The 13,880-nt window shown below is 39.9% G+C and overlaps 1 protein-coding gene across 4 annotated transcripts in view; it reads right to left on the reverse strand.

Annotated features, from left to right (window-relative positions):
• The window catches only part of PTBP2 (polypyrimidine tract binding protein 2), a 75,646-nt gene that overhangs the window by 40,871 nt on the left and 20,895 nt on the right, over positions 1–13,880 (reverse strand). For all 4 annotated transcript variants that reach the window (XM_089515662.1, XM_089515660.1, XM_089515663.1 and 1 more), the window contains exon 3: positions 10,331–10,406. In XM_089515662.1, the coding sequence (XP_089371788.1) occupies positions 10,331–10,406 (76 nt within the window). The remainder of the gene's footprint in view (positions 1–10,330; positions 10,407–13,880) is intronic.

The following is a 13,880-nucleotide window of genomic DNA, read 5'->3' on the forward strand; positions in this document are numbered from 1 at the left end:
AACTGAGGCTTTTTGCTTCAACGTTTTGTTTCAACTTTGGTTTCAGCCTTCACTCAGACAGCGTCAGACAGTGCAGGCGGAGAGAGACTCTGTTTGTCCAATAGCAATAAATCACTCAGGACTCTTTCTGCTTGGCTCAAGAAAAGAAAAAAAGAAACTGTCTTCCCACCGCATAGGGAAATCTGAAAGAGCTGCTATCACATTACCATACTGTCATGTAAATAAGTCGACCTGGGATTGTGGGGTCAATTTTTGGGCATAAATTTTTAGACTTATAGATGAGTACATATGGTATATTTCACTCTTTGTGTACATCCTGTTTCAGACAATTAGAATTTTCAACTGTGTGCACAAATGATTGGATAGCCACAGAACATCATGCTTGTCCCGAGACAGTTTGGATATCTAAGACAGCAACATTTGCAAAATTAATTGTAAAAACCGGATTGTGTTTCTAATGTCAGAAGAAACAAAAGGTGATAAGAAACTTCCTGGGAGAAAAGCAAACCATACATTTGTTTAAAGTTAAACAAGTACAGGGTCCCTTCCCTTACATGGGGATCCGTTCCAGACCCCCCCCCCCCCAGCGTAAAGAAAATTATGTAGATGATCAGGCCCCATTAAAGATAATGGGGCTTGTGCCCGCAGCGGTGCATGTACCATTACTTTTCCCAGCACATGGTGCTGCTTCTTCCAACACGGGTTCCAGCATATGCTGGAAGTCGTGTATGACACGGGCACACTGTACAGGTACCCTAGAACAAGAACTGTACTGACCCTGTGAGGCCTTTAGAAAAATATGCCAAGACCATAAGGTAGAGAACACCAATATTAAAGATTTGATGTCACTCTGGGAGAGTTACTGAACAGCCACAGTAAAAGTGGAATCTGATCATGGAATCTGCCAGAGTTCCCAAAAAATGCTTATGAGAGTTGGTGATGTCTACTGCAATGTGAAGAAAAGGCGGAAACTGCAGAAAATTAGGTGATGTACAATCTGTGAGCAGAGCAGAATATGACTCAGTCCAGTTTTCTAAAATTTCTCCTCTCAAATAGTTTCTTCCTCTTCAACAGCTCAGTCATTAAGAAAGTCTAGCAGTTCAAAAGAGGGCAAAAGTTATCCATTTATTGATGCTCTTTCCCATGAGACTGCCTGTTCTCAGTACCACAACCTAAGATACCAAGGTATAACAAATTCATTCAGCTTTTCAACTGTAACCACAATTAGTTATAAATATTTATAGGAATCCAACATAAATCTGAAAATGCATTGAGCATTACACTTCCAGATAGAAATCATGGTGTAATTCTATTCTAAGGAATGTAAATGAGTAAGGTATAATACAATTGCTGAAAATAAAGCATGCTATTAGCAAGCAGTTAGATAAAACTAAAGACAAAGTAAAAAAAGGTTAGAGTTTCTCCCTGGTTGATTGCAGTCCACTCCAGAGAGTCCAATAATGGCAGTGAAAAGTATAATGTCGTAGTCCTATTGATAAATTATATACCCAGGTTACATAAAGTTGCCAGGTCGTTCCTTGTGGATGGAAGCAGGTGTGGGTACAATACGGTTTTGTATGAATCTACACTCTTTTCATGGAAACCCAAGTGGCACAATACATAGTTTATCTAAAAAATATATTATTATTATTATTTTGCATGACAGGAGCCTTCTACAGCTTGGAAAGTAGGAGGATGTCTTGATTTGCTTCTATCAACCTGAATGATGAGCAAGCACGGGGCAGGTATTTGAAATGGACCTGACATTCAAAAGCAGTCTTTTATATGGTTTTAGATTCTGCTGTTCAATTCTTTAAAAAAAACACACCACAAACACTGGATATGGCCAAGTCTTGTGAATGCCTGACATAACTTCCTAGATCCTGGGAGATCTATTACAAACATAAATGACGTGTATATTACCTACATAAAGGACAACAAAATTCAAAATCCACAAGCTGCAATACCTTTTTAGGGCAACTCCAAAGCATAAATTCTCTCCTGTGAGGGAGAGAATTAGGCTGGCCCAGCTCCATCAAAGTAGGCTGAAGAAGAAGAGCCCTCCCTCCAGTCCATCTGCCTTGGTCCAGGCCTCAGAGGGAGAGAAGAATGCTGGACCTGATCCCTCCCTCCCTCACCATTCCCCTTCTCTTTTTGTGTTGTGTCTTTTTAGATTGTAAGCCTGAGGGCAGGGAACCATCTATTATCCCCTCTGTTGTAAGCCGCCCGGATTTCCAGTGATTGGGCGGCATATAAATAAATCATCATCATCATCATCATCATCATCATATTATTATTATTATTATTATTAAATATATTATGCAAGCTTTTGAAACTTCACTGGCTTCTTCATCAGGAAAAGATGTTAAAAACCACACAGGAAAAAAACAGCAAGGTTAGTGTCACATGCCTACATTCTGTTTGAGGTATTGTCAATTAAGATAGTATTGAGAGATTTCAATGCAGGCAGAGGCCACTTCATTATTGACCAGGTGAGAATAGAGACAAAAAGAAGTAAAGGACAAGTAATAAAATTTCAACAGAAAAGTAACTGAGGTCAATGAGTGGGAACAGTGAGAGAGAGCGATGAGGGAAGGTGGATGGAGCTACTGCCAAAAGCTTAAGTGACTGTTCTAGAAGTTTCCAAAGATGTACTCTGCAGATGTAGAACAACCCCAATTGTGTGAGTCACAGAGACCACATAGGAGAACATTGAATTTCTCAAGGAGCCTCTGTACTGTTACATCTGGGAAAATCTTTAAGTGCTGTATAGGTAAAACATACCCAGGTTGTCCCAAATTGTAGTCCTATAAAACTCTTTCATAGGAAAGAGTTTTATATCTTTGTTGGAAGTAGAAAACCTCAAAGATAAAAGCTAACTCAAACATAAATTTAAAAAACCAAATTTTCTAGGTAACTATTTCATCTTCAGACATCATAGGCACAATCTGCCCATGTGCCAAAGAAAGAGAAAACAAGCCATCTTTCAAGTGATACACCAAAAACAGCTTGCACCATATCTCGGAAATACAGTGGTAGAGATATGCACTGACATAGGAACTTCAGTTCTACAGTACTTACTTTCTTCTTTTGGGTGGGGTTAGGGGTTGAGGGCCCAACTGTCATATTTTACACTGGTTCAGAGCTATTTGGGGATGTTTGGGGGCAAAATAAAAAATATCAGGAGAATCGTCTTGGGGCTTTAGGGGCTTTACACAACATACAGAAGACCAGGCCTGACCACTCTTCTTCACCTTAGCTGTACAGTCAGCTATGAAATATATACAGATACGGATGCAAACAGTTCTGTGGCTGGGGGAGTCATTTGTTTCAGAGAGAAAAGGAAGAAGGGATAAGAACCACTTGATCTGATAACCTTTTAATCATGATATGTGTAGAACATCACAGATGCACATGCATCACAAATTAACAGGTACAATCAGTACACATATATCTCTGTACCTTGCATTACTCCTTTCCTTTTCTATAGGTGATGGGTGAATTCACCTTATTTTTGAAAGGCCAAGGATCTCTCTCCCATGGAATAGACAATGAAAATGATTTCTTATTTCCAGTCGTTCAAGTGATTGTCTGATTCTGCAGCTTCTGACAAGCTTGCATGCAACTGAACCATCATTATAGTTTGTAGCTTCTGTCAGCATTTTTACATTTATCCTTGGTTTAGCATCCCTTGTTTTGTCTAATAAGGATAAATGTAGTATAGTAACTTGCCCCAGTCCTGTTATCTTCTCAGCTAACCAGCAATCAACTTATACTTGTTCCAAGTGTAGCCTATTATTTTTCAGACAAGATAAACAGCACATACTTTAAAAATTATGAATGAAGAGCTGTCATGGCTATCTTTTACCTATTTACATCTTAACCTCTGCCTTAACTGAATGATCATTGCTTCTTTCTCCTTTTACTTATTGTTGAAAGTTTCTGAGTTCCTGTGAGGGACTGATCAGAAGAGAATTGTGATTTGCTAACAAAGAGCGCAAGTTGTCCCAAGTCCCAATTACCACATGAACATTTCTTCTCATTTTCAGAAGAGACATGTGAGAGCGTACACAAATGAGCTGCTATCTTTTTAGACCTCAAATCTTCCAGTGAACCCATTCTTGTTCCAAAGGCCTCCCGTCTGCAGTTGGTGGTATGGTGTATCTGCAAGAAGTGTTCTACACTGATACATCTATTCACTTCTAGTGCCATTTCTATAAATAGGGATTCTATAAATGAAAGAGTCAACAATTTTCTGTCTTAATGAGAAAACTGACAGAAAGATAATGAAAGATAATATGCAAAAAACCCACACCTGTCTAGGATCTTTACCTATGAATGCACCCTACCTTATAATTGGAGAAGCATTCACAGGTGACGAAAACATTAAAAAAAAGAGAGAAAATCATTTGTTTAATCATTTCACATGTTGAGATTCCTGGCTGCGATACTGATATTCACAAATAACTAAAGCTGGAAGTTAATATGAACTTTCATTCAAACAGGATCACAAGCATTTCAAGACAACGGATATGTCGGAGGATAACATATACCACTGCTGACTGTGACTCAATGTACCCCTGGGGAAGGATAAAACTACAATATAAACGTTTTTGTGCTTTCATATATGACCATTTAAAACAGGGTTGAGCATGGTCTAGGACTCAAGAGATATTTTTACCTTTCTGCTAATTGGTTAAAGGCCACATGTCTAAATGGGGTGTAGCTTTCAGCTGAAAAAAGAGTGAAAGCACAGTAAAACCACAATTGGCTTGAAATTATATGGAATCACTAAAATGCTCCCTTTTTTGGTCTATCAATGTATTATATTATCCCCAAACTAGTAGATCAACACCCTTTATTAACTGAATCCATTTCCTCATCAACTGCTAGTACAAATTCAGTTTGCATTTGATCATCATATCATTATATTTTTGAAGTAAACCACATCAATATTACAAACTTTTAACATATTTCATGTAATTATCAATCATATTATCCCTTTTATAATAAAGCATCTCCTTCTAGCCCCTCAGAAAAATATCATTTGAGTTTATACTTTTAAAAAATCTGAAAAATTGCAATGATCAATTCAAGCCACTCAAAGTAAATTTTATTTAAACTGTAAACATTTTATCTTTAAATCATTCATTTCCACTAATTGTCAAAACGGACCCGGAGCTCGCCTTCCAGCCCAGCAACAACAAGAGCCAGCTGTGCGTGTGGAGGGAGTGCAGGAGCAGGTTTCAATACACCGAGCCACCAGCAGCCTGGGCAGAAAGGATTCAAAATGAGAACTTTTTTATATCATCAAGGCAAACAGGCCCCAACCAAGACCAGAGGACGCCAGCTTAAAGAGCTGCTTTCCCTGCAACATCCCCGGTGCTCAGCGGCAACGATGCAACAGTAATTGGGGATGTGGTTGAGACTGGTGCTTTAAAAAGGCCGCTCCAACCGCCCCGGCAACATCCCGTTGCAATTGAGGCCAGAGAAAGCAATATCATCAGCCTAATTAAGAGCAACATGGCAATAGCGGAGGGAGTGGCAGTTCAAATAGCCATTTGCCCTCCTGGGATTCATCTGCCAACTGTTTCCTCCTCTCAGACTCCTTCCTCTCCATTTTCCATAAGGCTGGCAATGGTAACTCTATATAGGGGCAGCAGAATTATTTATTGTATATGTTCTTGGGTAGAACAGTGGCGGGACATAAAAAGGAAAAAAGAAAAAATTGCATTTTTGACTATCTTTTTCCTTATTTTGGGACCTAGACAGTCCATGCAGCTTCCAGAGACCTGGAGTACTAAACTGGTCCTTAGTTCCACCACAGTTGCCACTATTATTTAGAACAGGGCTTTTCAAGCTATCTGATGTAGAGAACTGGCAAACTGCCCCCCACCATGAGTCAGGGGTCAGCATCATTTTTGTGCTGTCCTGTTTCGAATGAATTTAATAAAAGCTTGAATAGCAAAATATTTATTTTGTGTTTAGCTTGTAAACAAATAATATAAATAAATATTAAAATACTATGGGACAAAAATAGTGAAGAAGCCAAGAGACAGGAACTGACAGGATGGCTGACAAAGGAAGAAACAGATGAGAAGCTGAGCTCATTTGGATGAAGAATGGATGGAGAAGGGAGAGTTCTGAGGAAAAAGGAGAAAGATCTGAGAAACTGTAAACGAAAATGGCCAGGTTCTTGATATATGCATGGAGTCATTTCCTTTCCCTACAGCAAACCTATCATGGGGTTTTCTGTCATATAAACCGAGAGCCAAGACTATTGCATGCATTGGGAGGTGAAGGAATGGGCTTTGTAATTATAAACTGACAAGCCATTTCATGGTGCTTTTGAACCAAATTCAATCTAAGCATGTATGTATTGTGTAAGAACAAGACCTGCTGATTTCCATGGGTTACTCTCAAGTACGTAGATACAGGAATTATTATGAACCAGAGCTTAGCAAAATAATAATTTAGGGAGCACAGCTCCCAGTATCCCAGAGGTGTTTTGTCCAGCATTCCACTCAGGTTTTGCTTATCTTACCAGAGTACTACATTTATCAAACCTTGAATAGCAATAACAAGAAGTACATTTCTATACCACTTATCAGTGAACTAGCACTCCCTAAGTGGTTTACAATGTGTAAGCCAATTGCCTCCAACAAGATGGGTATTCGTTTTACCAACCTATGAAAGGATGAGTAAGCCTTAGAGCCCTCCAGAATCGAACTTACAATGTTGCTGGACTGGCATTTAACCACTGTGCCACCAGGGCTCCTAGGCAAATATCACACCAATACTGCTTCTAAATTACATTAAAACCAAGAAATTACAAATTTTCAAATATCACACCAATACTGCTACTAAATTATCAAAGATCATGGAAAAATATTTTAATTTAACACTGTATCTTGTATTATTTTATATTTAATATCATATTTTATTTTCATTCTACTTTTCTGGTCAGTAATGAGAATAAATTTCTTTCTCTCTTTCTCTTTCTGATGTTGTGTGCCTTCAAGTCCTTTCCTTTCCCAACAGCAAAGCTATCATGGGGTTTTCTTGGCAAAATTTGTTCAGAAGAGGTTTGCCTTTTGCCTTTCTCTGAGGTTGAGAGCGTGTGACTGATCCAAGGTCAGCCAGTGAGTTTCCAAGGCTAAGCAAGGTTCAAACCCTGGTCTCCAGAGACATAGTCCAACATTCAGCCACTACATCACTCTGGCTCTCATTCTTGAAGTGTGAAAAAACCAACCACCCTGCCATTTTATCTTTTATGTTTTTTCTAATTTTTTCCTTATGTCTGCTGACCCAGTATACTGCTACAACACTGCAAGGTGCTTCCTTTCACAATGTAAATCAGGGATCATGTGCTGACTGTACTCATGTTACAGTGCCATATAGCCAAATCTGACTGCCTGTTCCAAGTCAATGATAAAAAAATGAAGCCAATCTTTTCCACAGTTCAAATGGGTGTTAAAGGAAGTAGTGTACAAACTCGACTATATGTCAATCTCATGTATAAGTTGAGGGCAGAGTTTGGGGGCAAAATTAAGGATTGGGCTTTGGCCCATGGAGAAGTTGAGGGTAAAACTTGAGGGCATGTAACATACAAATTTTTCCCTCTATTTTTAAAAATGTATAGAGGGAACCTATTACGGAAGAGCTAAAGAGAAGGAGAGTATCTTGTATATTTGAGGAGTTACAACTGGAGAGGTGTAAATGGCATTGCTGATCTTAAGTGTCTACAGCTATACAAAAACAGACAGGGAAAGGAATAAAAATGAGGAAAAACTTCCTTATCCAAACAGGAGAAAAAAAGGCAGATCTCCCTCCTTCCCTATCTTTTCCCCCCTTCCTATTTTTTGGCCTAAGTAGCGTTAAGCAGAAAGGTGGGGGAGCCTGAAGAGTGACTACAGCTGTCATTTTTAATATGGGCTTACTGTCTAAGGCTCTCTGTAGACACACTGGGGTTGCCACTTTTAATAGGAGATATAAAATAAGCCCCTGTGGGATTTTGGGGTCTATTTTTGATATTATTTTTTTAACTTATATATCCCCAGTAATCTAAAGGCACCAGATCCAATCTTACTTGGGAAGATGAGTAAGGTTAACTCTGGTTAGTGCTTGGATGACAGACTGCCAAGGAATACCAGGTATTGTAGATTATATTTCAGAGGATAAAACTGGCAAAACAATCTCTGAGTATTCCTTGCCTAAGAAAACCCTATGAAAAAATTCACTGGGTTGCTATAAGTCAACAGGTGACTTGAAAGCACATACATGCACACTGCTCCACAAGAAACCATATCCTCTTAAAAACCAGTACATTTCCTGTCTTGACAAGAACTCTTCCTTCCCACATAAACCTTTCCCCATCCTTTCAAAGACCATGGAAAAATCATGAAATGAAGTGCAATTTTGGAAGGGTTCTTAAATGTCAAAATCCATTTGAACTCAGAATTAGTTTTAATACTTAAAACATGCTGCTAAACTATTACTTTTAATCCCCATTCTAAATCTTGACAAAAAACACGTTTACAGTATTCTATAACTACCATTTACAAAACTCAAATTTATGAATAGCAACTTACCTGACAATTTTTTAAAAAAGTTATCTCTAAGTTACAGCCAAAGTCTTTTCAGCTACACAGATAAAGCTTCATGGCTCCCTCACTCTTTTAACTTTAGCTTAATACATTTTTTTAATGTTTTGCAATATTTATTAGCACATTTTCAGCCATAGCTCACTGAGTTACAACATAAAAACACAATGCAATCTGACGAAGTTTAGAAGTTAAAAGTCCACTATGAAATAGGAGCATACCTTTGACTAAACCACAGCTCATTAAACTTAACAAGACAAACTTTCAGCATGCAACAAGCACAGTAAAATTGTAATACTGTAGATCTGTACTATGGAAATTTAAGCACAGGATTCATTTTCACTCATAATCATGGGAGAAAGTTTGAGAGAGTGAATAAGTAAAGTACAAGTAGAAGTAGGAAGTAGGCAATTAACTCTCACATTTATTTGAAAAACTAACAGCTATTCAAGGGTTATCTGTTTCAGAATACGTATTTTTAAAGTCAGTACTATTTAATGTTTGTTTGCTCAATACCGTTTTAATTTCTGTAAACAGAATAGAAAACCACTTCTAAAGCACATGACACTAAAGCAGAGATGCCAAAGTGTGGCCTTCCAGGTGTTGTTAGAAATGAAACTTCAAGTTACTGAGAAAGACATCTTAACTGAGAAAGAAGTCTCAGTTATCACAGCCAGTGGTGAGAACTGCTGGCAGGCTATAGTCCAACAACGTTGTTTGTCTTTGCACTAAAGGAACCGGATGGGAAAGGCAAGCTAGGATGCCAATCAGTCAATAATGAAGTTATATAATCAGGAAAGGGTTCTAGGAGGGAAGGCGTCATATTAAAGAAGATCCCATCCAGATGTCTAACGAAAGAGGCCTCTGCTTTTCACCTGTCATGCTCCTGCAGCCAGGTAGAATGGGTTTTGAATAAAAGCAAAACTATAATCTACAAAATTAAATCTGTTTTAACAGTTATCCTAACCTATAGAAGCAGCTCTATTTTATTAAAGCAAACATGGGGGCGAAACAGATGGGCAGGAAGGAGCAGCCAGAAGCCACTCCCAGTCAGATCATCCCAGGGCCACAAGGACCACACATTGCACTCCCAAGGGCACCTACTGCCACGGTCCCAAATAAGAGTGCGGAAAGATGCAAAAAATATCTGCTTCTTTTTGGGATAGCACAACTTCAGTGCAGTTTGGGGGGGATGCATCATAAAACCACATGGAAGACGTCTTTTCTTGCCCGTCTGTTTCGGGCCATGGTTACACCATTCTTTGAAACTTTTTTTTTCACTTAGGAGAAGGGGGAGTAACCATCAGATAAGAATGAGAGACCCGATGAAAAAAACCATAAAAGCTACATAAGTATTTGTGCTCTTTCCCAGAGTAACACAAATCTTGCTTTAAAATACTGATCAGAGAGAAGTCTTGAAAATAAATGGGACAGATGATAATCACATCCTAATTCACAAGACAACAGTGCCAGAGAAATTGCAAGCAAATATCTCCACTTACATTTCTCACTCTGCTAGAAAATATACAGTAAGGGGCTTTCTTTTAAATGGAAGGTGGGGTAAGAATAAAGTGTGAGAACTTCAAATTTAAAGAAAAACACATTGGGCTAAAATTAATGTTGCATTAGCAGTCACAACATAACTTTCCATGCTCATTCCTGTTCTATCAGACTCATAAATTTTGACATTAAAATGAATAGCATCCTTTTAAAAAGGCAATACTTACCAGTAACTACTATGCTGCTCATGTTAGAGTTCGGACTATTGAGTACACTGCCTGAAAGAAGCTCGTCAGATCCTCTCTAGAAACAAAAGAAACAGTAAACAATTTGCCATTTAAACATATAAATACTGTTATTAAGATGTTTTGACATTTTTTTAAAAAATTAAAATTTAGAGGGACAAATCTATTCATTCTACTGCACTTTTTCAGTAGCCTTTCTGCAAAAATTTATTAATCTGTAATTTTTAATCCAATCAAGATTTTTTTCTTCAGAACTAAACCACATTGTTTGCAAAGATAATACAACCCATTCAACAGCCTACAGTAAGAGTCAAGTGTTTTAAACAATTAAGAATACATTAACTGTAGTTAAATGTCCCTAGCTTTGTATCAGTTACGGATGAAACAAGACTACAGTATATCCACATAGTCAAAATAATAGTTAAAATGAAGAGGGGTTCAGATCTGAATATGTTTCCCCCTTCGTGGCATCTGCAACAAAGGTCAACAAAGGAGCAGCTGCAGAGACCTTCATGCTTGTACAACAGTTTCCCAGGGTCTGAGAACAACCTGATGCAGGGGGAAAGGAAGTAGGGAACCCTAGAGTTGAGCTGGGAAGGCAATTTGTAGAGAGCAACAGATGGCATTGGAAAAGCCTGTAAAGTGACACAACCAGGGGCGTGTGCATGTTTTGGGGAAGAGAGCTAGGGTTGCCATAAGTGAGGACCTCCAAACCGGGACAAATGTAGGACAAATGCAGGACAACATTTTCAAATGTAGGACACATTTTTTTAAAAAATGGAGGACACGCAAAAAAATTGAGGCTTTTTTAGAAATGTTAATATAAATCCATGTTTCTTAGGCATGATCAAAATGGAGGACATTTTTACATTATTCGTAGACAGATCACGGAAATCTACTTCCCTTTCTGGCCACCCCCCTCTCCCCATTCCAAACAGCACATTTGAGCATTGAACACCGCTTTATTTTAACATTGCTTCTTGCATATTTCAGAGGCTTATTCCACAACCAAACCCTTTGGTCAAGGGACTTTGGTTTTTCTTCATTTTGGCTTGTTTTGTCTGTATTCCTCCCCACTAAATAAAGGAGACATGAAATGGAGTTAATGGGTACAAGTTGTTCAACAAAAAAGTCTTGTGAGACTCTGTAGGCAAGAGGTGCACCATGTTAAGAACTGCATTAAGCACACTTAGGCTGCTGCCACACTGCTTTCACTCTCATCACTCCATCCTATGGAATCCTGGGATTTGTAGTTTGTTGTGGTGCCAAGGCTGGGCTTTGAAATCTCAGGCATAAGAGAGGCAAAAGGCTTGGGCTGCATCTACACTGGAGAAATAATCTGGTTTGAGACCACTTTAACTGTCTTGCCTGAATGCTATGGAATTCTGGGAATGGTGGTTTGTTCCAGCACCACAGCAGAATGGCAGTTAACCCCTGGAAAGCTCTCTGACCAAGGTGACCAATGCCCTCACCCCAAAATGTAGGGCACCCAAGCAAAAAAAATGTAGGACATGGCCAAAAATAAAAGCTAAAAACACCCATGTACTTATAAATCCATGCTTCTTAGCCATGATCCAAATGGAGGACCTTTTGAAATTTGACAGAAGATGACATGTCCTGGAAAAGGAGGAGGATGCCTGGTCACCTTGTCTCTGGTCCAAAATACACTGCAGAAATAAAACAATGCTGGACTGAAATGCCCAGAGTTCCTCACCAAAGCTGCATCCACACTGAGGAAATAATCCAGTTTGAGAGTGACTTAACTGTCCTGGGTTAGTGCTGGGGAATGCTGGGAATTGTAGTACACTGTGGCCCCAGAGCTATCTCTGACAGGGAGTCCCATAACTCTCCAAACGTAGTTGAACTGCAGTGCCCAGAATTCCTCCCCAGGTGCATCCACACTGAGGAAATGGTCCAGTTTGAGACTGCTCAGTGCTAGGGAATCCTGGGAATTGTAGTCTATTGTGGCCTCAGAGCCATCACTGACAGAAAAGTCTCAATGTCTCCCAAACACTAGCATTCCCAGGATTCCCTAGCACTGAGTTAAAGCAGTCTCAAAGTGGGTTATTATTCCTGCAGTGTGTGTGAGAGATATAAAAGCTAGGGACTGGATTCATTTGGAGGATCTCTGTGTCCAAAACACACTGCTTGGACTGCCAGGGCTCAGTGCTATGGAATCCTGGGAATTGTAGTTTATTGTGGCACCAGAGCTCTCTGACAGAGAAGGCCAAATGCCTCACAGACCCCAGAATTCCAGAGCATTGAGCTTTGGCAGTTAAAGGGGTCTCAAAGTGCAGAGGGGGGGGGGGAGAGAAAAGCCAGGGAGTGTGAATGAGCTCTGAGAGGAGGAGAAGGAGGAGGAGGAGGAGGGAGGGAGCCAAGGGAAGTGGCCAGGACCACCAGAGGAGCCCCTGCTTTTCCTCATCATCGCAGCCTTCTCACTGCTGGCAAGAGGCTCTGCCCCCAGCCAGGCAACGCCTCCATTCAGTCTCCTTTTGTCAAAAGAGCTCTGGTGCCACAAGAAACTACAATTCCCAGAATCCCATAGCACTGAGCCATGGATGTTTAAGGGGGGGGGGGTCAAACTATTTCTGCAGCCTTTGCAACCCCAAAGCCTTCTATTATTTACCAGCAACTTGCAAGGCAAAATCTCTTCCTTCCAAGCCATTGAAAACCAACCCAAGGGGAGGGGGGCTGATTGCTTCTTTCCCATTGGTCAGCTTCGGGAGAAATTTGCATATTACAAGGAAAGGTAAAAAGGTAGAAGGAAAGGGCCTCAAAAACGACCCTGTGATAAAGAATTACAACAATACTGAGTGGTAGACATTTAAAAGATGAGGAGGCATTTAGACTCCCAGGGAAACAGGAACGATTGATGGCCTTTTTTTCTTTGCTCACTGTAACCTGAAAGTAATGCCTCTTGCAGGGTATATATACCAAGTGGGCTGGCAATAGCTCTGAGTGGCAGATGTCTTTAAGACCTGCTCTCTAGGCTAAGCCAGGCAGGGAGGCGGGGAGGGTGGCACACAGCCATGGGGAGGGCTGGAGCTGCCTCCAGGGCCTTGCTGGGGGGGGGAGGTCCCGGGGGAGGGGCCAAACCGGGGCGGGAATGTGTGGCCCCGCCCCAAACTGGGAAAGTCCCACCCCCAGGCGGGATATGGCAAGCCTAAAGAGAGCTGAGATGAGAAAGAAAAAAACAATAGCTTGAAAGTTCTGTGTTAGAAAAAAAATTAGGGGCAATAGGCTGAACTAAAACTGTAAGTACTTAAGAATCAGCTATTTAGTGATCATATTCATCACTCAACCTTTTGTGATGGCACCCCTGACACTTTCTTAAAATCAAAAGTACATCCACAAGCTCACAAAGTCCAACCATCAGTGTCTTACAGTTTTTGGCATATAATTTTGGCACACACAGAGAGAAGACATTCAAGAATCTATCATAAAGCATCATGTTACCCTTAAAATTGAAGAAAATTTAGATTTTCCATTATTAAAGAAAGTAGTAAAAGAAAGTTTATTGTAATTATTG

Source organism: Sceloporus occidentalis, unplaced genomic scaffold (assembly GCF_023333645.1).
Source record: "Sceloporus occidentalis isolate IW3139 unplaced genomic scaffold, rSceOcc1.0.p SCAF_3, whole genome shotgun sequence".
In the NCBI taxonomy this organism is placed as follows: Eukaryota; Metazoa; Chordata; class Lepidosauria; order Squamata; family Phrynosomatidae; genus Sceloporus; species Sceloporus occidentalis.